This window comes from Pseudovirgaria hyperparasitica, assembly GCF_010093815.1.
Source record: "Pseudovirgaria hyperparasitica strain CBS 121739 unplaced genomic scaffold EJ05scaffold_22, whole genome shotgun sequence".
NCBI lineage: Eukaryota > Fungi > Ascomycota > Dothideomycetes > Acrospermales > Acrospermaceae > Pseudovirgaria > Pseudovirgaria hyperparasitica.
In genome coordinates this window covers 259,838-282,870 of record NW_022985570.1, presented here as the reverse complement: position 1 = coordinate 282,870, position 23,033 = coordinate 259,838, and the positions used below count along the sequence as shown (strand labels likewise).

The 23,033-nt window shown below is 48.5% G+C and overlaps 11 protein-coding genes across 11 annotated transcripts; 7 read left to right on the top strand and 4 right to left on the bottom strand.

Moving 5' to 3' along the window:
• The first annotated feature begins 2 nt into the window (after positions 1-2).
• Positions 3-3,071, top strand: EJ05DRAFT_480667 (LNS2-domain-containing protein). Its single transcript, XM_033744907.1, has 3 exons — positions 3-556; positions 606-1,848; positions 1,898-3,071. The coding sequence occupies exons 1-3, from the start codon at positions 448-450 to the stop codon at positions 2,919-2,921; spliced, it is 2,376 nt and encodes a 791-aa protein (XP_033595607.1). The 5' UTR covers positions 3-447; the 3' UTR covers positions 2,922-3,071.
• On the top strand, positions 3,035-4,091 carry EJ05DRAFT_227067 (uncharacterized protein). Its single transcript, XM_033739946.1, has 3 exons — positions 3,035-3,261; positions 3,322-4,008; positions 4,061-4,091. Exons 1-2 carry the CDS (start codon positions 3,147-3,149, stop codon positions 3,741-3,743), a joined length of 537 nt encoding a protein of 178 aa, XP_033595606.1. The 5' UTR covers positions 3,035-3,146; the 3' UTR covers positions 3,744-4,008; positions 4,061-4,091.
• Positions 3,859-4,483, top strand: EJ05DRAFT_227073 (uncharacterized protein). The gene has a single exon (XM_033739948.1). It carries the CDS (start codon positions 3,974-3,976, stop codon positions 4,331-4,333), a length of 360 nt encoding a protein of 119 aa, XP_033595605.1. The 5' UTR covers positions 3,859-3,973; the 3' UTR covers positions 4,334-4,483.
• Positions 4,092-6,086, top strand: EJ05DRAFT_227068 (uncharacterized protein). The gene is made up of 6 exons (XM_033739947.1): positions 4,092-4,561; positions 4,610-4,717; positions 4,780-4,958; positions 5,016-5,219; positions 5,273-5,340; positions 5,392-6,086. The coding sequence occupies exons 1-6, from the start codon at positions 4,388-4,390 to the stop codon at positions 5,961-5,963; spliced, it is 1,305 nt and encodes a 434-aa protein (XP_033595604.1). The 5' UTR covers positions 4,092-4,387; the 3' UTR covers positions 5,964-6,086.
• A 784-nt stretch (positions 6,087-6,870) lies between these two features.
• Positions 6,871-7,671, bottom strand: EJ05DRAFT_480664 (mitochondrial succinate dehydrogenase cytochrome b560 subunit D). Its single transcript, XM_033744906.1, has 3 exons — positions 7,348-7,671; positions 7,180-7,299; positions 6,871-7,124 (listed from the first exon to the last, which is right to left on the bottom strand). The coding sequence occupies exons 1-3, from the start codon at positions 7,632-7,634 to the stop codon at positions 6,959-6,961; spliced, it is 573 nt and encodes a 190-aa protein (XP_033595603.1). The 5' UTR covers positions 7,635-7,671; the 3' UTR covers positions 6,871-6,958.
• A 199-nt stretch (positions 7,672-7,870) lies between these two features.
• On the top strand, positions 7,871-9,844 carry EJ05DRAFT_480663 (mitochondrial processing peptidase beta subunit). Its single transcript, XM_033744905.1, has 5 exons — positions 7,871-8,075; positions 8,128-8,253; positions 8,309-8,386; positions 8,439-9,127; positions 9,178-9,844. Exons 1-5 carry the CDS (start codon positions 7,929-7,931, stop codon positions 9,566-9,568), a joined length of 1,431 nt encoding a protein of 476 aa, XP_033595602.1. The 5' UTR covers positions 7,871-7,928; the 3' UTR covers positions 9,569-9,844.
• Positions 9,845-11,257: 1,413 nt separating this feature from the next.
• EJ05DRAFT_227015 (uncharacterized protein) lies at positions 11,258-12,807 on the top strand. Its single transcript, XM_033739944.1, has 3 exons — positions 11,258-11,605; positions 11,671-12,160; positions 12,221-12,807. The coding sequence occupies exons 2-3, from the start codon at positions 11,679-11,681 to the stop codon at positions 12,462-12,464; spliced, it is 726 nt and encodes a 241-aa protein (XP_033595601.1). The 5' UTR covers positions 11,258-11,605; positions 11,671-11,678; the 3' UTR covers positions 12,465-12,807.
• A 1,454-nt stretch (positions 12,808-14,261) lies between these two features.
• EJ05DRAFT_445420 (uncharacterized protein) lies at positions 14,262-15,748 on the top strand (the record flags this gene model as incomplete). The annotated part of the gene is made up of 2 exons (XM_033742177.1): positions 14,262-14,385; positions 14,439-15,748. The coding sequence occupies 2 exons, from the start codon at positions 14,262-14,264 to the stop codon at positions 15,746-15,748; spliced, it is 1,434 nt and encodes a 477-aa protein (XP_033595600.1).
• A 234-nt stretch (positions 15,749-15,982) lies between these two features.
• On the bottom strand, positions 15,983-17,978 carry EJ05DRAFT_495040 (uncharacterized protein; the record flags this gene model as incomplete). Its single annotated transcript, XM_033746228.1, has 2 exons — positions 15,983-16,866; positions 17,963-17,978. 2 exons carry the CDS (start codon positions 17,976-17,978, stop codon positions 15,983-15,985), a joined length of 900 nt encoding a protein of 299 aa, XP_033595599.1.
• EJ05DRAFT_470624 (putative folylpolyglutamate synthase) lies at positions 17,705-19,661 on the bottom strand. Its single transcript, XM_033742947.1, has 3 exons — positions 19,578-19,661; positions 18,395-19,520; positions 17,705-18,329 (listed from the first exon to the last, which is right to left on the bottom strand). Exons 1-3 carry the CDS (start codon positions 19,608-19,610, stop codon positions 18,088-18,090), a joined length of 1,401 nt encoding a protein of 466 aa, XP_033595598.1. The 5' UTR covers positions 19,611-19,661; the 3' UTR covers positions 17,705-18,087.
• Positions 19,662-20,640: 979 nt separating this feature from the next.
• On the bottom strand, positions 20,641-21,095 carry EJ05DRAFT_505337 (uncharacterized protein; the record flags this gene model as incomplete). Its single annotated transcript, XM_033747695.1, has 2 exons — positions 20,641-20,697; positions 20,748-21,095. 2 exons carry the CDS (start codon positions 21,093-21,095, stop codon positions 20,641-20,643), a joined length of 405 nt encoding a protein of 134 aa, XP_033595597.1.
• Positions 21,096-23,033: the final 1,938 nt, after the last annotated feature.

Genomic DNA, 23,033 nt, shown 5'->3' with positions numbered 1-23,033 from the left:
AGCGGTCGTAGGCAGCTTCCATTCATATAATCTCATATTGTTCTCCTTCACTCAGCATCTTTGACTCTGTCGTGACCTGAATCTTCTATCTACTGCTTCTCCTTTCCAAGCGGACCACTATTTCTCCTCTCTTTGCGTAATCCATCCGGCTTTATCCCTACGCTCTTGAAACGCCGTCATAGGCCCATCGTTCGGCCCTCAGATGACCTGTGCCGGTCTGTGATTCCTCGGTGAATTAACGTCAACACCTTGTACGTTGCGACTCAAATGCTTCTTGCCTTTGTTTCAGGAGCCCTGGTATCCTGTTACAGGCTCTATTGCTGGTAGAATCTATATTTACACCATCCACTGTAACAACTGCATATACTCTACCAACCGCCTTCTGTCTACGCGCCGACTAGCCCTTCGGCTTTCGCGTATATCGGCAAACAACATAATAGAAGAGAAATGCAATACGTGCGCTCTATCACTGGGTCAGTGACAGGGGCATGGAATGCGATCAATCCAGCGACATTGAGCGGCGCCATCGATGTAATCGTGGTCGAACAAGATGACGGTACGAAGCTTCCTTTGGAGAGGAGGCCATTACTGACTTACCCCTTCAGGATCGCTAGCATGCTCTCCATTTCACGTTCGATTCGGCAAGATCTCTCTATTGCGTCCATACGATAAGAAAGTAGAGTTTAGGGTAAACAATGTGAAGCAAGAATATTCTATGAAATTGGGAGAGGGCGGTGAAGCTTTCTTCGTGTTCGAGACATCACAAAGCATTCCAGAGGACATGCAAACCTCGCCCCTCGTTTCTCCGGCGACAAGTCCCGAACCAGAATCCGCAGAAGCTGGGAAGCAGAGTCTTCCGGAACCCGAGCCTCTAGATCTTGCTGTAAGTGGGCAGCCTTCTGATGACAGCCGGAAGAGGGGAAAGAGCTTGAGACAAGAGATGTCCCATACTGAAACTGACGCACTTTCGTTGTCAAGTCCTGCCCTTGAAGAAGAATACTCGTTAAGACCACGATACAGGAATTGGTCTGGTCAGAGCAAGCCTTCCTCGACAGGTCGCTCGACGACGGACGAGGCCATGCCCTTTGCGAAACCATCACTTTCGAAGTCCTATGACGGTGCAGAGACCAGGGAAGGAGCACCTTCGCCAGTTACGATAGCGGTTGATCAAGCTGAAAGATCTGTTAGCCCTCCTCCTGTTTCAACACGAGAAGCCGTTGCTCGTGCTATCAATTTGTCTAAGAAACTTTGGTCCTCGAATATACCTTCACACGTGAATGACCGCGGCGACTTAATGCTAGATATGACGGGCTGGAAAAGTAGTGAAGAGGAGTCATTGAAGGCGGAACTGATTGCGAGAAAGATCTTGTCAGAAGAACTTGAGGGACCTTACGACATTGGATCGTTGATTGAAGCGGATGAAAATGGAAATCTCTGGATCTACAGTAGTGAAGAAGCTAAGAATGCCGCCATGCGACATAGTCCATATGCCCTGAATGAGGAAGTCATACGATCAACGGACGCGATTTCAGACCCAGGCTATCACAGTGATGATGGCCGCAGTGACACGGGCTCCGATTGTGTTGACGGAACTAAAGGTGATACTGACAGCGGCCTTGGGTTGTCGCCGCTACCCAGACTAATCACGCCAAGCGGCCCGGGAGAAGTTACTCGAAATTTCGCAAAAACGTTACGGCTTACCAGCGATCAGTTGAAAGCAATGAACTTGAGACCAGGAATGAATCCTATGAGTTTTAGCGTTGGGCGAGCAATAATTACAGCATCAATATTTCTTTGGCGGCACGATGTTCCTATCTTGATCTCAGACATTGACGGAACTATCACTAAGTAAGTCTGCCTACATATAGAGCTGTATACCGGACTGACGCAGGCTTAGATCAGATGTAAAAGGTCACATATACTACATGATCGGAAGCGATTGGACTCATACTGGAGTGGCTAGACTGTACACGGACATAGTATCCAATGGTTACAATATTTTTTACTTGACGAGCAGGTCCGTTGGGCAGGCTGACAGCACCCGGACATACCTCAACGGCGTGATGCAAGACGGGTATAAGTTACCCAAAGGCCCTGTGATCATGAGCCCGGATCGTACGTTCGCTGCACTACGCCGAGAAGTATACATGAGGAAGCCGGAGATCTTCAAAATGGCCTGCCTTCGCGATATCATGTTACTGTTCAACAAGGCACCGTCACGGACGCCCTTCTACGCCGGATTTGGCAATCGATTGACTGATGCATTGAGCTACCGGTCGGTCAACATTCCAAGTACTAGGATTTTCACAATCAATGCGAATGCGGAGGTCTCCATCTTCTTAGAGACCCTAGGTACATACAAGACAGGCTATGCGTCCATGGGCGAAATTTTGGATCACTATTTCCCACCTGTTGGCCTTCTAGTGAAGGATGGCGGAGAAGAATATACCGACTTTACGTATTGGAGAGAACCAACATTGGACATAGATGACTTCTCGGCCAGTGAGAGTGAAGGTGACGACGCAGACGACGCAGCTACCTTGCGAAGCGAAGACGAAGGAAGTGAAGGGCTCGATGAGGACGAGAGCGTCGAGGATCTAGAAGCCAGCTACTACTCAAGACCATCTGTGGACGAGGAAGGAGAGCTTGGCGATTCGATTATTGAAAGTATTGAAGGCGACGCACGGGGCCAGGATTCTGAAGCAGAAGACGAGGAAGACGAGGACGATGAGGACGATGAGAGTGCGGCCACTGATAGCGACAACGAAGAGGGTAGAGTCGTGGCAAGAAACGCCCGCAAGGCCACCTTAACACAGGACCAAACGAGCATCTCAGCTCGTGTGAATCTCCATAATGTAAGTCGTACTGTCAACATCAAGGAGCCTGACAGTGTGGCAAAGGACTCGAATCATCGTCCTTAAGCCAAGGGAGATGTGAAAGCATATCATGGCGCTGAGATACCAATGATATCGTGACATTGCGGCGATAGCATTTCCAGAATCTCGGATTATACAGCCTACAGCATGACATGGAGTTTTATATACGAATTGTATTATCCAAACTAGTCGCACAGTGTGCATTTTATTCTCGTTGCACGACAACGTCAGCACCTCATCACGCGATTTGTCCAAGTACACTATCATTGCATGAAGCCAAAGTACCTGGTTTGGGAAGCACCGACTTCGACGAACAATACGTCAGGTTCAGATACCACCCAACAAACTGCTCTCGCTGACACAATAAGGACAATAGCTTATCAAGGTTTGTGCTCCGTAACTCAAAAATTTGATCGGTACCTACTCCGTATTCACAGTTTCGCAGGTCTTGGAGGGTGGGGAAAACGGTGCCGCAGCCCAGTTTTGTCCCGGTGCGGGAGGCGCCGATCTTGCTCTACTTTTCAAACCTTAATATCAGCGTCCCGTTTCAGCATTAAGGGGATCAACCCTTCTTCTTCTAAAGAAGTGACGCTATCACGCCGGTGGCGGCCATACCGTCGGGCAGGCATACCCCGTGCTTACTACATATCCGAAGTTTCTTCGCGCCTGGTTGTCGGGTGCCATTCCCAAGGTCGCGATTTGTTCATGGCTTGTATGAACCGCTACTTAGGCCTATGTACATTACGCCTTGCTGCTAATGCGGGCAGATACTGTGCCATATGCAGAATAAGACTACCGAAGAAGGATATGCCAGACGTCATCGAGCATGAGTATCGACCTTGCACTTCGCACTGCGGCTGGATTTGAGAGTTCGTGGTTCCAGTGTTATCAGAAGCGGGATATGGCAATGTTCAAGCCATGCCGTCTTGTCAGTGGACCCTGTCTAGTTACTTGACGGCGTGACGGAACACAGGGACTGGCTCGTAATCTACAATGCTATACGACACCGGGATCCTGCAATTGAGTGTTTCCCAGGTCAAGTATCTGGGATCTACTACTGTACCTCAAAGCCTCAGCCGTCACCAAGAACCACGCGGATGACTGGTCGGCAACTGTTCAGTGTGAGACCCATGTCTCTCTCTCTTACACGCACCTTTGTAGCTTGGTACCTGACGAATGCCCAGAGTACCGGATGGGCCATGATACTTGGGACAGAGTGGCTTCTTGCATGTTCGAGAAAGAACATCCATGCAATTGGGCTGCGTTGTAACCACAATCCAGTAGCCTCCCCTCCCGACGTCATAAACACTTGTCTCGCTCGATGCTGTCGGCACCGCCTGATCTACAATCAGGCATTCCTATCCCTACAGATCGATCCATCTCAACGATACTGGCTCTGCCCAAAGGTACAAACTGAGTTTGAGCATCTGTACATATATACATCGCCATGCTTCTGATCAGGTCATCTTTTATCCCACAAGGCAGTGAAGAGCACAGGCTCACTTGATATCATGGCGGACACCAAGACCGACGACCTATCACCAGAAGCCAGCGTTGACTTTCTGTACAGTGTGATCGGAGTGTCACTACCGATCCAACTACTTTTTGTCGGAGGTCGCTACTACGCCCGCCTCAAAATACATGGCAACCTGGGCATCGATGATAGTATTATTGGCTTAGCTTCAGTGAGGCGCAGACCGCGAACTGTGTTATTTTTTGGTTAACATGATCAGATTGCTTCGCTTGCCCTCAGTATCATGGGCCTCATAGCCCATTCTTACTCAAATAATGGGCAAACTCCACAAGAATTGAATGGTGAATATGCACCTCATTATGGGCAGGTCAGTACAGTCATTTATGCTGCCATCTATGTCGCTGCACTAAGCTGACACTGTAAATATAGCTTGCTTTCGGTTTCAATCTCCTGTTTCCTATTGCTTGTTCACTACCCAAGATCTCCTTGTCAATCACTTATCTTCGACTCTTCCCTACCAAGTCCAATGCGAGGTTTTGCCATATCATGATGATCATCGTAGCATGTTGGTGTCTGTCAACAATGTGCACGACCATCTTTCAGTGCACGTAAGTGGTGATTGAACCACGTATAATCTTCTCAAGCAATCTTCTAAGACGGTACAGGCCCGTTACAGCGGAATGGAGTTTAGACCGGACAAAGACTAAGAAGTCATGCATTGACGTCGAAGCAGCACTTCTGGCCACCGCGGCTATAAACACGTTCACGGACTTTGCCGTGTACATCTGGCCTACGCGCACGCTGTGGCATGTGCAACTACCAACCAGGCAGCGTGTAGGCCTCCTTTGCGTCTTCTGTCTCGGGTCAATGTGCGTTCAGTCCTTCATCCTTGAATTTCATAAAGCTCATCTTATTCTTTTAGTGTCTGTATCGCGGGCATAGTACGCATGTGGTACATAGCCAGCTTCTACCAGACCGACGACCAACTCCGTAAGTCCTCAGCATACTCCCTAGATATTACATCAGCTTATCTCTGCCCAGATCTTACCGCCATCGTCTGGGTAGTCTCTGTTGTGCAAGCTAATGTTGGCGTTGTTTGCGGTTGCCTCCACTCCGTCAAAGCCGTCCTTGCAACTCTCGTTCCTACCCTCTTTGCACCTACTGCTGGTGTCCAAGTCTTCTCGCGCTCAAAGCCTCCGCGTATTCTGACCTTCCCCTTCCGCCATAAGAAGAATCCTAGAACTACTAAGCTCACCACCATGAGCGACAAAGGCTTTGATAGCTTCTCAAAAGCTAGCCGACCAAGCGACCGTGACTCGCGGCTGCCACACCGCCCTTCGACGGCTGTCACAGGCAAGGGGCCGGCGCCCGCGGACGCGATGGGCTTTGAGGCGTGGGTGACAAGTGGGAATCCGGATGAGCTGGCCGTGGTGCCAGAGCATGGGATTGCATGTACGACAGAGGTGGTGGTTGATCGCGGGAGCCAGAACTCGTCGCCAACGCGCGACTCTATCTCTAGAAGGCCAAGCGATAGTGAAGCAGACAGTCTCGACCTGATATTACCGCCGAATCCCGCGAAATGTAAGGATCCGAGGGCGATGTTGGATGTTTGACTAAGTCAATGTTACATGATTGCCACATGGGTGGCATCGATTTACTCCTTGTATAACGCACACCTAGTGTCAGGGAATGGGCTGTATTTGTATCATATAAAAGACAGTAAAGAAGTCACATATAAACATAGTCTAAATATAAAATGATGGTAATGACTGCAGCCCAACAGTTCACGTATGGTTGTTTCTCTCCTGGAGCCCATCCTAGTCTTCAGCATGTATTATGTCCCCATTAATCAAGCCTTTCACTGAACGCGTGGACCGCAGCAAAATTGACAGCGCTGTCTCTTGACCAGTCGCTCGAGGGCCCACAAACTAGAAGTCCCGGCACAGCAGACCTGCGGATGATGGCGCCAGGTTTTGATGAATTGTGCAGCTTGCGACATGCGGTCCACCCTAGCTGGGCTCACTTTTCTAGGACACAGACAAAACGTATCCTCAATAATGATGACCGTATTTATTACAGAGGTTTCCAGTAGATCTATCATTTGGCCTTTAGTACTCCTGTGGCCGAAGTCCTTCTTTTGGTTTGGGGTCAAGACTTCGCTTTGAGACGAAGAGTAAGTGATACCGCTGGCGAGAGGCGTCCCCAACCAGGAAAAAGACGAAGCTACGGAAGACTGACGCAAGTTGGGACATCTGGGGAGCTTATGTCTCAAGCCCGTTGCCATGGATGTCACGTTGGATAAGCATTGCCTCTGTTTGGGATCGAGACCCAGCATCCCAGTCAGTCTACGTGGCCAATCCTCTGAAGATGGATCACGTCGTCTGCTTGCTTACATCGTCGGATACTGATAAAGAATGAGACAGAAGGGGTGCTCGAGACAAGATTCAAAGTAATCATGCATCTTCCATCAAGACCAGTATAAACGTGGATAGCAAGTAGATATCCTATCTCCATACCTGCATTTACCTGGCCTAACTTCTGGAACGCAAGGACTGGCGTGATTACAAAATAACTTGTATTGACTGTGATATACCCTTAATTATACAATCTATGCGTGCCATAGCTTCTTAATGGCCTCCGTCACGCCAACGTCGTTGGTCTCAAATTCGTACAAGCCAATGCCTACTACGACGGTAGCAGCATTTAATAACCACATGAAGAATTTCCGCACGCCCGGCATGCGCTTTATAGGAATATAATCGATGAGAATGGCTCTGTATGCTTGGTTAGTGTATGCTGCTGTATAGGCGTATCCGAATGTTCGCCTACTGGAATCCAATATGCGAGTGGACGAGCATGGTCGCGCAGAAGACAGCGTCAAGGGTCGGATTGAGCGATCCTCCGACAAATGGGGCAATTGTCAGGGGAATGAGGCCGGCAGAAATAAGTCTTTTGTATTCAGTTAGCGCAGTATGTATTGAAATATGAGTTATATACCTCTCGAAAGACCAGTGATAATTACCATGTGTTGGCGACGGAGTGGGAACTGGAGCGGGGTCGTTCACCGTGCCCAGCACTGTTTGAGGTTCGGGTGGGAGGATGGATCTTTGAATAGTTGCATGGAATCCCACAGCCTTGGTCGTGTTCTGGAGAGCTTGCTTGACGAAATGCTGCTGAAGTGGTCGTTGGATGAGAGTGCTGCACGGTCTGAACGCGACATGTGAAGGCTTAGGCAGAGCGCGGAGAGCCTGGCGCAATGCCATAGGACGTGCGAGCGTAGCCATAGTAAGTTCTTGACGAGTTTACGATGCCCACGGAGGTAGATTGGTAGCGTGGAGAGGATGTATCCTGGTTCCTGGTGTTCGAGGTATCGATGTTGATGAGCCGGCCACACTGTAGCTTCCTCGGCTGGGGATTATTAGTACGTCTGCAATCCCATTGGTCAATGAGCTACGCTTAGCAAATCTGCTTGAGCCTCACCACTCGACAGCGGACCTCCATACGGGAGCTCGACTTTTTGGCCATCACCCCGATCCTCACCACCTCCCACGTCCATCTCATCCGCACATATTGTCGCCATGGCATCAAGGCGGCTCGCTCTCAATCTCAAGCAAGCTGTCCGGAGTAAAGCTGCTCTCAGCGCGATTCGGCCTCAAAGAGCGTTTGCATCACCTGTCAGTCACGGAGCCATCACGGAAAGCACGACTTTGAGCAACGGCTTCACGGTGAATCAGCCTGGATCATAGTTGATTAATATCATACTGATGGGATCCATAGATTGCGACTGAACACTCTCCATGGGCGCAGACCTCGACTGTTGGTGTTTGGATTGATGCTGGAAGCCGCGCAGAGACAGACAAGACCAATGGCACTGCACACTTTCTTGAGCATCTTGCTTTCAAGGTGCGTATACTCCGAAAGATTGAAAGAATTATGGTTAATCAATTGGAGCATACAGGGCACGCAAAAACGCACTCAACAACAGCTAGAGCTGGAGATCGAAAACATGGGTGGTCACCTCAATGCATACACATCTGTCAGTGGATCTGCAACGAACGGCCGGCAAAACGTCTCTGATCTTTTTATAGCGCGAAAATACCGTTTATTTCGCCAAGTCGTTCAACTCTGACGTTCCTCAGACGGTGGACATCCTCTCCGACATCCTCCAAAACTCGAAGCTCGAGCCAAGCGCCATCGAGAGAGAGCGCGATGTAATCCTTAGGGAGCAAGAAGAGGTCGACAAACAATTAGAGGAAGTCGTATTTGATCACTTGCACGCCACCGCTTTCCAAGGACAGCCTTTAGGCCGCACCATCTTGGGTCCAAAGGAGAACATCGAGAGCATCTCGCGCGATGATCTCACCAGTTACATCAAAACCAATTACACTGCTGATCGCATGGTTCTCGTGGGTGCCGGCGGCATTCCCCATCAGGAACTCGTAAAACTTGCCGAAAAATACTTTGCAAACGTTCCTACTTCTCCATCTGCAACTGGAGCTCATCCCGCTATTCAAAAAGCCAAGCCCGACTTTGTTGGCTCAGAAGTCCGTATTCGCGATGACACTTTGCCCACCGCCAACATTGCTCTCGCTGTCGAAGGCGTTAGCTGGAAGGACGACGACTACTTTACCGGACTTGTCACGCAGGCTATTGTCGGTAACTGGGATCGGGCCATGGGCAACTCTCCATATCTCGGCAGTAAATTAAGCACTTTTATGCACCAGTGGCGTCTCGCAAACAGCTTCATGAGCTTCTCAACCAGCTACAGTGACACTGGGTAAGTCCATCTTGCCGCAAGGGTGCCTTGTCCGCTAACGCTTGATCAAGTCTTTGGGGTATCTACCTTGTTTCTGACCAATTCGACCGCCTCGACGACCTTGTCCACTTCACGTTGAAGGAGTGGTGTCGCCTTTCTTACCAGGTCTCAGAAGCCGAAGTCGAGCGTGCTAAGGCTCAGCTCAAGGCCTCGATTCTCCTGTCCCTTGACGGGACTACTGCTGTAGCCGAAGATATTGGCAGGCAAATTATTACTACCGGTCGGCGTCTAAGCCCCGAGGAGGTCGAGCGTGTTGTCGGACAGATTACAGCGAACGACGTTATGGAATTTGCTCGCAGAAGATTATGGGACCGCGACCTGGCCATCTCGGCCGTCGGCAAGATTGAAGGTCTCTTCGATTACCAGCGTATCCGTGGAAACATGAGTCTCAACATTTCATAGAGAAAAATCGCGTACGAAGGAAGTATAGAGGATGGCTTGTAACCTGTGTAAATTTAGCACGCTGAAATTTCCCTTAATTGTACAGTCAAGAAAACGTCTGGTGCAAACTTTGAGCGAATCGTCCACAGACATATCTGGATCCTGAACCATCGTGTGGCCGGGACTGACGAACTGAGGACTTCTCTGTGAGTTGCCTGACAGGCGATATTTCTACAGAAGACGGCGGAGGGCCACTTGTACAGACGTACGATTGTAGCGGGACATGTTGTGGGCTACCTGCAACAGGTCAATTCGGTTCTCTCCTAGAATAAGGCTCTTGTTCCTAATATTGACAGGCATACTAGTAGCTACGATGACACGAAATATGTTGATCTGAACATGAAGGACGCGAGCGCTGCCAAGTCAATGCTGCCGCCCAGATACCGCTGATCTTACAGTTCAGAAGGTGAGACCATAAGAGTGTATCTCTCCACAAGTAGATTGAGATCAACGACTCAATACTCGCCCATACCAAGTATACTGTATGTCGTATGCCATATTCATATTCCAATCTCGGTCCGGCCGTCCCATTCCTGGCCTACTTCTTGGAGGCTGGTTATCTAAAGATGAATGAAACAATTAGCGCGAGCGAGCTACTTGCTGCCCAATCACATGGCGCATTAATGTGGGGAGGCTCCAAAAAATATGTATAGCCTCAACATCACTTCTGTTGCTTCATCACCACTGCTCCTACACCCTTTTTTTTTGGTTTCCATCTCTGCAGCAAGTGCCTGTGTATCAATTTGCTCGACGAAGAAGGGGCTGAATCTCACCTGCAGCACTAATTCCGCTCATTCTCATGCATTGGATCTGATGGGCTATGGCGTAGCTGTCGTCGCACTGCCCCCTGGGCCCTGGCTGCAGTAACTCATCTCCTCCCAAATGCCCCCCATTGTGATAAACGCCAGCCCTGCGATCGGCCAATTCTTGTCTCCTCATGTAGTCTCGAGACTTTGATTGCAGCTTCTCGGCGTCGCGCACCTTTTCTTTGGGAATATCAAGTCAAGTCAGTGTTGCTCTTACGAGGAGACCATAGCTTCCATCCTAACACTGGCCAGCCGGGAACCAAGTAAGGCTCACCATCTATGTCTCATATGTTCAATATCTGCCTCGAATCTATCATACATTGTCATTGGATCTGATCCAGAACTAAACAAGGAGGTGTCTTGGGGCATTAACCAATTGGACTCCTCTGTATGAGGTGATAGAAAGTTCAATGCACATTTCACATGTTTGGCTCACTCCGGGCTGAGCGTATAGAATCGGGTAGTAGATAATCTCAGGACCTTATAACAGGTGTTCTACCTTTTGACTAGTTTCTATAACACCCTTCTATTCTTTTTGGCTTCATGATCGATCATCAACTCATTCATTCCTTTCCGACAGCATTGTTCAGAGCCTGGCACCCTGGCTATAGATCAGCACAACCACAACTCACCGCATTCATAGGCCTCTTCACTACATGCGAGCCTAGACTTTCCTTTGCTGTAGTTTTACGAGCCACGCTCTGCTGAGGACTACCTCCGTCGGTCGGCAGTTACCATACAGTTTTTCAGATAAGTTTTACGCACGTGGCAGCTTACTTACGCAAGTATATACACAGTCCCTGGTCGTCCAAGGCTGAGCACATGGTGGCAGGGCATAGTGATGTGCCAAGTTCCCTACCCTGTCCCCTGGCGCAAGATGTTGCCTTGTTCCTGCAGACCCCTGGTATCATTGTTCTTGTCTGCATACACTATTACCACAATCGAAGCATTTTATCTCCGGTTGCTGTAAAGGGGTCAAGATCATTGGTTATTGTAGCCGAATGCTCCAGCTCATGAGACATCCTTTGACTCACGTCGGCTTGAGGCCCTCTAGTCCTCTGTCTGTTCCTCGAATTTGCTGGCACGCGAAATTGGCGGTGACCTCTGAGTCTTCCAGGCGGTGCAGAAGGTTGTCGATCATGATTCCACAGTCTTGCTATATTCTTATATCTCCTTACTGCAACTGTTGAAGGTAAGAGAGCAGCCTCCTCAGCGGCATACTACAAGTAACCAATTCACTAAAAATGCCTTCAATAGTCTCTCAAATGTCCGATGAATATAACGGCAAGGCTGCCACGGACGTTCTCTCAACATCGTTCGACCGGGTTACGCACGAATCCACCTGTGACACTCACCACGGAGAATTACCTGTTGACCCGCAGATCCTGGTGCCATACACAGAACTTCCACTACTAAGCGATGGCCACGATTGGGAACAACCTCGCATCGATGAAGCCCACCTGTCATCCCTTACGCTGAATGCTGTGGGCTTTTCCACCAACAGCAGCCACCAGGTCAACGAGTGCCTCTCCAGTGGTACAGATGGAATAGTGTATCCACAACAGTTCCAAGAGATCTCCCAACCGCATATTACCGGTTCTCACACATGCTCATCAACAGAAAACTCGGGTATCCCCTTCTCGGTAGAAAGCTCAGCCGTGTCTGTCGTCTCTAACGCACTGAACGTGGCACAACAGTACATATGTACCGAGTGTGACGAAAAATTCGCTAAGGGACACCAGCTCAAGTAAGTTCCATCGTCACTCAAAGCTTTGAAAGCTTAAAATTGATACAAACGTGATCACAGTAAACACATGCGAAAACACACCCGCCCTCACAAGTGCGACATCCTTGGCTGTGGCCGTTCGTTCGCCCAAAATAGAGATCTCAAGCGCCATAAAGATGCTAAACACTCTATTAATACTCAGGGTACTACTGCTCTGAGGGGTGTGCACCTCTGCGAATATCCACCTTGCAACTATGCCCTTAGAGGATTTAGTAGGAAAGACAATTGCGATCGACATATGAGGAGTCAGCATGGGAGGCGGTGAGACACATGAGATATCATTTTGGGAAAGAGGACTCGGAGCATACCATGCGATCACTTAATCTAAACGGACGAGATACCCTCCGCTGCATACATCATTTCCATGAACAGGTCGACCTACAAGCTATTCATTGTGAATAACCCATCTCACAATGTCATTGTTGAATTCGAAAGCGTGTGTCCTTTTTACTATTCCCTTTGAGCTCTGAAGTATTAGAAAAGTCTCTTCACCTAAAAGTCTTGCTTTCATAGAAACAGAGGCCCCAAAAGTTTTATGTAATATTTGTAGGGTCACAAAGACTTCTTTGCATCCGCTACATTAATACTTCTTGTGATCGTCTGATTATCGTCCCTGCTATAAAGTCTGCTAATCTACCTTATCGCAAACTTGCAGCTGCAGCACGACCAACCCCTCTAAGCTCATCGTAACAGCAATGAAACACTACAAGCAATGGATCTCCTTGTCCAATCGTAGGACAAGAAGCATTATTATACTTAGTTTACTCGCCATCTAGACAGCGCCTTATATTGCATGTCTTGCGAGGGTAAGACAAAGGTCTAGGGTAGAGAGAACAGTCAGGGGGGAAATGATCTCTAAGGCAAGGAATCTGCCTAGTTCAGACCGTAGCAGCCGGCGTCTGAAGTTTGTAATATGCTACGTGATGGTGAAGTTTAGTAGTAATCCCAGATGCCTTGGATATCAGGGGCCACTGTAGTACGAGAATAAATATTAGTCTCAAAGGTCGCGAACGGATATGTTCAAAGATTGGAGTTTGTGCATCTCTCAGTCGTCTGGACTCATGGTCGTGAATTGAAGTAAAGGTATAACTCTCACTACCCATTATTCTATAGTAGAGTGGTGGTAAGGACGTAAAGTATCAGATCTGATACCTAAGGTAGAAAATGTTATCATACCTTGGACAAGAAACGAGGCAGCATCTCGCTATCTTTGCTTGAACTATCTCATGTACTGGAAGCTTAGTAAGATGTGATGAGGTTGGTTGGAGGTACGTTCAAGCACTTCTGTAATTTATGTCGTGGACTCGATGCACAACATGACCAAGAAGGCCATACAGATCAGTGAGTCGACCATGCTATCCAAAGACATGATGGCAAAGTAAAACGCAAATGAAATTCGAGATATTCGCAGTGCATACATGCTAGACCCCGTACTTCAAGAATCCCGCCGTAGTCAGATATCTGAGTAAGACTGCATGCACGGCAGCATGGGCGACAAACAGTAGTATACCGGGGGTCTGGGTCCAACAGGGCTACTTTTAGGGTACAACAATCTGTGTAATTCTTCTCTGACGACGAAGAAAAGCCAATGATAAGCTGGAATGGTAGACCCGATGGCTCAGCCCTTGTGGTAAGATGTGGGACTATTGCAGCCATAAGCATTGACAAGAGAGCTTCTAGACGACAAGAAGACTCGGCAGATCGACCTTTGGGATGCTGTAGCAGGCATTTCTAAACGCCTTAGCTGCCATATCTAGGGAGGCTTCTCCCTAATCGGCCTGGCATACACTAGTCTACACTAGTCTATTCCACCCATGAGCCACACGCCGGACTCGAGCCTATCACGGCGTAGCATGGCGCTGTTTTTCCCGGCTTCACCGGGTCCAGCCCATGTTACGACAAGCACGCCATCTCGACAACATCAAATTCATTCTACAGCCCTCGATGATGGCTTCACATAAATATGTCGCCCACCTGCTGTCCCCAATAACTTTATCTTGGGATCGCGTCACTATCTTCACTCCACGAGCAGTGTTTAGGGCCTTTGCAGACTTTATTCGTCATGGCTACCACTGTCTTCGCGGCGGATGATAAGCATGTCGACGCACATGTTGGTGAAACATCGGATAACGAAGTATACGATGGAGCAAGCTCTGTCGACACTATTACCGCCCTGGTGGCTGAAGGTGGACATGCTGCCCTTGACCTACAGTCGTACCGAAGACTGACTTTTATTCAGATCACAAACATGACATCAAACTACGAACAATGTCTTGGCAGAAGGCGGCATGGCTCCTCGCTGGTGACCAGGTCTGTCTCGCTATCATGGCACAATCGTGGTCGTTATCAGTTCTCGGATGGGTTCCCGGTATCATTACCATGCTTGTTGCCGGAGCTCTATTCTGGATCACCTCCCTCACCATGCACAAGTTCATCATGAAACACCCGCAGATCAAGGACATCTGCGACTTTGGATACTACGCTTTTGGAAGAAGCCGTATTGCCTACGAGTTCACCGGCGTCATGCTTCTGGCCAACAACATCCTTCTCATCGGTTTCCACGTCCTGACCGGCGCAAAGGTCTTAAACACCCTCAGTGATCACAGCATGTGTACTGTCATATTCTCTGTAATTGCCATGATCATGGGTATTGTCATGTCTCTCCCTCGCACTCTTCGCCATGTATCGTTCATGTCCATGTTCTCCGCAGCAGCAATGGCCATTGCAATTCTACTTTTCCTCGTCTTCGTCGGCATCGAGGACGCTCCACTCTACGGCTACGGAGGCGACTATCCGACCCTAGGCCCTGTCAGAACCTACGCCTTCCCCCTCCCTGGAACCACCTGGGTAGCATGCATGAATGCCGTGCTGAACATCACCTTCCTCTGGGTGCCCCAGATCCTCTTCCCCACATTCATCTCCGAGATGGAGCGCCCTCAAGACTTTCCCAAGGCCCTCGCCGTGCTCGCCGCCATCTCGGGCATCCTCTTCATCGTGCCCCCCGCCATTGGCTTCCGCTACCTGGGCCAATATTCCACTGCGCCAGCATTTGGCTCCTTGGGCGTTGTCGTCTACAAGAAAGCCTCGTTCGCATTCGTCATCGTGCCCACGCTCGTCATCGGCGTTATCTACGCTAATGTGTCTGCCAAATTTGTCTACGGCCGGATCATGGGCAAGTCGCGCCACGCGCATAGCAATACCGTCTTAGGCTGGGGCGTTTGGGGCGCCGTCATGGTCGCCATCTGGGTCATCGCATTCGTCTTCGCTGAAATCATCCCCAGCATGGGTGATTTCCTCTCTCTCCTCGGCGCTGCATTCGACTCGTTTTTTGGCTTCATATTTTTCGCCGTTGCGTACTGGCAGTTGTTTCGGGGCAAGGGCTTTTTTACCAGTTCGTTCAGATCGTTGATGACTGTTGTCCATATCTTTGTTATGATTTGTGGGTTGTTTTTGCTGGGTCCTGGCTTGTATGCTGCTGTCGAGGCTATTATGGCTGATTATGCTGGCGCGACTCGCCCGGCGTTTAGCTGCAAGAACCTGTCACTGTAGATGGGGTTCGACTGGTGTTGTGCCGCGGAGCATGGATAGATGTCCCTGATGATTGAAGATTTGGCGTATGTGTGGAATAGGCAATCATTTTCATATACCCCAAATCAAAGTGTAACACTGCAGCAACTTCTTGGGTGGCATAATATTGTGTTCCGGTACGATTCGTGCTAGTCGACTCTACATCAGCACAGCATTTACTATCACTGTCTTGTCAAAGAAGGTATCCTCGCGACATTATTCATCAAAGAAAACCAAGCACCGGACCTCAACACTCCGCCGACTCGGCGCATCTTCCGGTGTCTCCGGATCCACAAATGCAGTATGCGGACAACAACTCGCTATACCATCCGATCCGTCCGGCAAGCCCGCCCCCTTCGAGTCAGCGCATTTAATAAGCATCGCACTGTCCGGAGTCATGTTCTTAACATAATAAAACCGATGCCTACTATTCGGCGCAATACCATACGTCTCGCCCCTCACTTCATAACCCGCAGTTGATTCTAGTGTGTCTGGTGCCGGAATCGACTCTAGCTCCTGATCATCGTCGTTAGCATTAGTTGGGTACAACAAGTCGACATGCACAAAGTCCGTGGCATCCAGCGAGCGCCAATCCAAAGCTGCAAGCGGATATTCGACAGCAGGATTTCCGATAGGTCGCCAGACGTTTATCAACGAATAGCGCGACGCAAGCAGCACTTCTGCGTCGGCACGCGGTAGATGTCTTTGGACACGTGCTTCTGCAGCATGGGCGGTCTGGTCGACGTGGACCTGCAGGACGGGCTTGCGGGACGAGTGCTTGGCCATCTGGCGCGTGGTGTGGTCGAAGATGACGACGCGCTTAACGCCTCCGAGGGCGCGGCGCAGGAGGCGCTCGACGGTTGGGTAGTAGTCTTTTTTGATGGTGCTGTCGTCTGTGAAGACGGCGTAAGGTACTGGGCAGTGGTGGACGGCGAAACCGCAGACGTCGATGGCGAAAAGAGACTCGCGACCGGTGATATCCTCGATTGCGACTTCGTGCTCGAGGAGCTTGAAGGATTGGAATGGGCCTTCTACTTTGGACCAATGGGGTATAGGATGGCCGTCTGCGTCGTGAAGAGCTGTTGGGTCGACATATTTGACTGTCGCGCGAGTCATCTTTGGATTCTCGTGTCACGACCAGGTGTGTCTTCCTGGAATAAGTGTTATACAGACTTCGATAATTTATTTGCTGCAGGAAATGATCTGGACTACTAGAGGGATTGTAGATGAAATAATCGGACAAAAGAGTTGAAAGTCCGAAAAGAGAAGATCAATCGATGCACCATGACGGTAGAAGTGGAGCTGGTCCATCTCTTCAGCCAGCCACTGTAGCAATGGTGTAAATACAAAAGATTGTGTAGTTCTGGCCTGGAGACATCATGCATGGCCATTGGGATGTTAACGAGAAGAGATTGGCTTGGATAGGATCGAAGGATGAAAGAGTACGTTTAGAATCTCAGCTGTTAACTAGATAGTAAACTGCCTGCATGCGAACGCCGGTATCAGATGTTCTGAACCTATCATATCAGCTGAGTCTCATTCAGATAAACTGCGTGTCGGTAGTAGTTATGCAGGATAAAAGCCGCACCCGTTGCTGAGCTTTCTTTTCCGTGCCTTTTCGCGCCTGTGCTGAGGGCCGCTTGACTATAAATAGTGGTATGAGAATGTAACTTGTTTCGATCATAACTAGCTGAATGAAGCTCTATTAAAACGTCGTGGTGAACATTTGAGGGATAGAATCTTAGATGTTAGAGAAGTCTACCAGTAGGTAGCCCAATGGACATGTGGCTCCTTCCATCCATTGGGAATGGGAGGCAAGACACTTGCACATGGGCCCTAGACCTGGCTAATCATGCAGTTAATACTCTTCTGACCCACTTCCGGGTAGTTGAGAGTTACGCCAAAAGTTATAGCGGAAACCATCACAGTTGAATGTTTCTAGGCGTTCCCATATGGGCATTCATCGTACCCAAACTCGGGAAGAGCTACGTATTCTGATCGTGCGATGTGGAAACAAGAAAGGCTAGGATTCTCCATAGCTATGGAAAAGTATCATTCAAAGCTGTAACATAGCGTAATGCTCGCCACATGCAACGGATGATGTAGATGGTCTGTCAATAACTCGAACAATGGTGAATCAGTTCCTGAAAGTGGATGGCTGATACGTTGAGGTGTTGAACTTCTGCAAAATCGTACTCTGATGTGTTGACATGTTGGTATGCACAACGATAACAGGCCTGGCTTGTTATTCTCGTCGAGCTATGGTGAACAGCGCGTTCTCAGGCAGAGATGCTCGGGTGCTTTCAAGCCTCTTTCGAAGTTTACTCGCTTTCCAAAATGGTAAGTACACCACCAATTAAACGAAAACTTCCTGTCGCTAGAATATAGACTGGACGGCCAGTATTTGCTTTGTTGAGGTCGCATATAGTAGCTATAGCTTCTTCAATGGAAGCAACGACATGTGTTGATGCCTCAGGATCATGCAACTGCCAATATTTGGCGTACTCGTGTTGAACAGTCAAACTGCTCACTATGGCGTGATCTGAATTCCTATCATCAAGATCTTTCAATATTAGTCCTAGTTTCTAGTCGATTGGCTTCAGAATATACTGATAATCTCTAGCTTACCGGTTGCGTAGCCTTGGCTTTTAAATGTGATATTGGTGCAAAAGATCGACTCTTGAGGTCTTATGTTCCATTTCTGTCGAAGTCTCTCTTGTACTGTTGTAATCAATCGCTTTCGTTCTCGAGTGCTAGCCTGCTGATTAAACAAAAGAATGCATAACGCATCTACTCCTTCTTGGTCTGCAGATGTCTGGACAATCTTGCCGAACCAGTCGCTTACGACTTCGAGACTCTCTTTCGTATGTGCACCATCAAGGAACCATCGCCCGTAGGCCTTGTCGATTATCTCACATCGCCCACGAACTACAGTATCCGTAAGCCCCGCTCCAAAAAGTTCTGGAAGAGGTTGCTCGAGGCTGAGAATATCATCGGCGTCGGCTTTAATCTTTTCTCGATCGTGCTCGGTCGTGCCAGAAAGATATAACCTAGCGAGAACGTGTGCAGTCAAGAAGATTGCAAGAGAGGCATTGCGTTTTTGAAAGTCCTCATCCGGTACAACTCGAACATTTTTCAGACATTCCGCGTGTGGAATTGCTTTGAATATTGAGCCCTTTTCCTTTGCTCTTTCTCTCAACACGTCCATGGCACTTTCAGGCTGCCATACACTGTATGTATATGAGCCAGATTTCATAATTCCAGCCTTATGCCATGCGATCTCTTCAATGGTATTACCAAGTATCTGAACATGGTCTATGCCAAGGGAAGTGATCCCGGTCACGATGGGTCTTTCGATAACATTAGTTGAATCGAACTGACCGCCGACTCCTACTTCGTATATGGCAACGTCTACGTCCTCCTTCATGAAAACATGGAACGACATGAGAGTTAAGTACCGGAAGTACTTCGGTTTGATGCTGATATCACCCCCTCGTTCAACCGCTGCTGCCTCAAGCATATCCCAAACTTCAAAAAAATAATGCGCAAATTTTTCTTCGGTTAGAGGTTTTGAATTGATCCGTATGCGTTCACAGACACTGAGTAGGTGAGGAGATGTATATAACCCTACTCTTCTTGGTGTTTTGTAGTGATCATGATATTGTGAAAGAATTGAATCAACGAAGGCGCACGTGGTCCCTTTTCCTTTCGTTCCGGCAACGTGAACAATGTTAAAGCGGTCGAAATCTGCTGGCTGTTCCGATGATATGTCACTGAGTGGATCGATCAATGGTAGAGTAGGCTATCATGCCTGGTACCCAATTTCTCGAACCCACATCACCATCTCGTTCAAAGCATTCTTCTTCTTCAGGTCCGCGGGAGGATTGTTTCGACGTTCTTCCAGTATCTTGGGAGGAGTTTGTAGAGAGTTCAGATTTGTGATAGCATCCTAACAGAGCACATATTAGCTTGCCGAATTAGTTTTGTCCTATCTACAGACATACTGCATAAGTACGATGAGTTGATCGTCTAACCATCCTGGAGATGATCTTTGCGCTGAATGACGATCGTTTTATACTTCTAAGGGCTTTGAGTTGCTGGCGGCAGAGCCTTGCTCCAAATGAAGGTATTTTCTTACCGCGAATAATTAAAAGTACTCATTCTTCGCAATCGTGCTTGTACCCTGTGTAGATCATGTCACATCGCGCAGCACGGACCAGCCATTGGATGGACAAATCCTAGAACCTGTCACTCTTGGCACTCGTGTACCATCTTGTGTGGGGTCGAGGATGCTACGTCCTTTTTGTTCTCTCACTGATTTTGGAAAAAATGAATGGCGTAATCTCTACTGATCCTGCTATCTTTGGCTATGAAAGTCATCTCTACTAGACAATGAGAGAGCCCCGTCAGCAAGACAAAAACATGGCGTGCTATGCGGCTCTGCGGGGCCGTCTAAAAAAGCTCTTGGCACGCCCATTCGTGAATACCAAAAGATGCAGCGAGACTCGCTGGGTCAGTCGAATATAATCGCGGTAGAAATGATTTCAGTGGAAGATCTAGCCACGCCTGCGGTGAATCGACAATGGCTTCTCTGACGCCAGTTCTGACGCTGGAACCGGCCAATTATGACTTTCCTGTTGGTAACAACTTGCTTCGCGCAGAATGATTCCATGCATACGCCGAGCACCACCTCGCACACAGCGAAAGAAAGTGGACAATTTGTATCAATGCCGCTCGGACAGGTCCATCTCGGTCGTCTTTGCAACGGGAGACTGGCGAGCTTCCCTTGCTATATTACTAGCATGGCATGAGCGGCCTCCGAACATGAACGTTTCTTCTGCTGTCATGAGCGGTGCGAGTCGATTCTCGATGAATCACTTCTCTTGAGAGATGCTTCCGAATGGGTTCTCCGGGTTGTCGACAAGGACGCACTGCAGCATGCATGAGCAATAGTCACTTCCATGTCAAGATATTAACTTACAGTGTCGCCAGATCTATACGCGCCGGCGGAGTTATGTTCCATGCACTCATTTCTCACTATCCCATACATGCTACTGACGTTTTCTTCACGGTATTCACCGTCTTCGCTGTCACAACGAAGAGTGCGGATCTGACAGGCCTTACCGGTGAAAGCCTGACCTTCTGCGAATCTTGGTCCCACGTATGATCCTTCGTAGGTCATAGGCTCGATGATATTCTCGCACTCCGACCAATCTGGATGAAGGGTGCTATCACAAATGAATTCACCGGTGCTTTCAGGGAAGGGCCAGTTTCGCGCGACAGTACTCGCTGCGAAAGCTAAAGTCATAAAGAAGTTCCTTAGAAACATAGTGAAAATAGAAATATCTGAACTGACGACAGAGCTATCTGGGAGAAGTGTTTGGAATGATATTTTTCCAACAATGGGCGCGCATGCTAAATAAGTGTAATTTCGTTCAGTCTTTGCTTTGTTTTCTTTTTTCTTTGCACGAATGCGGAGCTCCTGCCCACTTCTGACTGTCCTTGAGCACTTCCGATCTAGGTGACGACGTTCATCAACAAACTACAAACAACCAGTGCCTCAGTACGGTCTATAATGGAACATTGTGGTAGATGTCCCTCCGATCGACAGTGCTGCTGTCTTATGCTAAGCATTACTGAGAATGTACCGAATTGCTCAGGCAGGTGGGTACATTGCCAGCTATATTAGTTAGTTGTAGGCTCTGTCGACGTCAAGTATCGTCTTTACTTGAAAGCCAAACATTAAGTCCGCAAACGAATTCATCCAAAACTGTATAGATAGTAGACGCCCAATAGACCCATCATGATGACGAAATCTAGTCGCTGTTGTCAATACTCACGAGATGTTGTGACGGCCTAAGTTTGTTACGCGAAGCGTAAAGGAATCTTTACCTGTGCATGATTGTAAAAGTGTTCTAACATGTCTAGGAGTATTCTAACTTGGAGTGTGACACGGACATTGCATAGATAATATGACCAATGAACCATGTAGTCCGTGCAGTGAAACTCCCTGTTATATCTGACCTGATAAAAAAGTGGCTAATGATTTCTATATGACATATCTATGTATGTCTATAATTCTATGCTACAATACCGTAGACCTTATCGGGGTACATATATTCAGCAGAATGTTACACTGTCAGACCTCATCTGCTCTCATGAGTAGACCCAATCCCTATAGGTTCGATTCTTGGTTCTGGGCCGCGTGGCTTCCTCACGACTATAGAGTTACGCAGTTTATCCCTGCTCGCTGCATTCATACAGGATCATAAGTATTCACGAGAGAGAGCAAGATATGACCCCGGCCGATGGAATGAGAATGCATCGAAAGATACGTTTCTGTGATGTCGTTAAATTATGTAGACCCATAACTGGTGGAAAACAGTATATTCTCATATTATCCCTATTGACCCAGCACCAACACTCCAGAACGCAGTCTAATGTCCTGACTTGGTTGCAATACATATGGCACCTGAGTCTTCTTGATTATTCCTGCGTCTTACATCAGCCCTTCTTGAATCTTTCAAACAAGCATAATTTCATCTGCGTCGCTCTCGTCCCAATCAACAGCCTCTCCGTGCATGATGCCCTCGACGTAGCAGTCCTCTATGAACCTCCACTCCTCGGAACCTTCCCCTTTTTCTCAACAGTACCGGCACAGTCGATCCATGCAGCACGGCTACATATCTCCTTGCCTGCACTGTGGTATCGCTAGCGGCAGATGGAATAATACGTTTAGCTTTCGTTCGTCAAGCAAGTTTGGCGCCCACGAAGGTAGACCACTAGATTTATCCGCAGACTGGGACGACCTAAACCTGTATACCAGCCCCAGTGCCTGGAGCGAACGTGATTCATCAATGAGTGACTTGACAAAGCTTGATTAGGTCTATTCGACGGAACGCGTGTAGTCAGGTATGTGAATCTATGGCGTACGCAACCCTAGAAATGCATTGACCTTGCTGTGGGGGTTAGTCACGTCGAACTCGGAAGTGTTTGCGAAATTTTGAATTCATTTGTCGTACATGACGAAAATTCGCGAAGATCCGCATTGTGATCTTTTGTAAGAGGTGCGGATGTTCAGCATGAGGCTGATGCGCGCATATTGTGAGCTTCTGAAGGAGATCTGAGGGCTATTGCCATTTAAACATCGAGAAAATGCGGCATAGAAAACCTTGATAGTGTATGGTGATATGCTGAAGTCGATGGCGTGGCGATACCGTGCCGCGTGCGAAGAGGACAACGGGAGACATGACTGCCTCCTGAACGA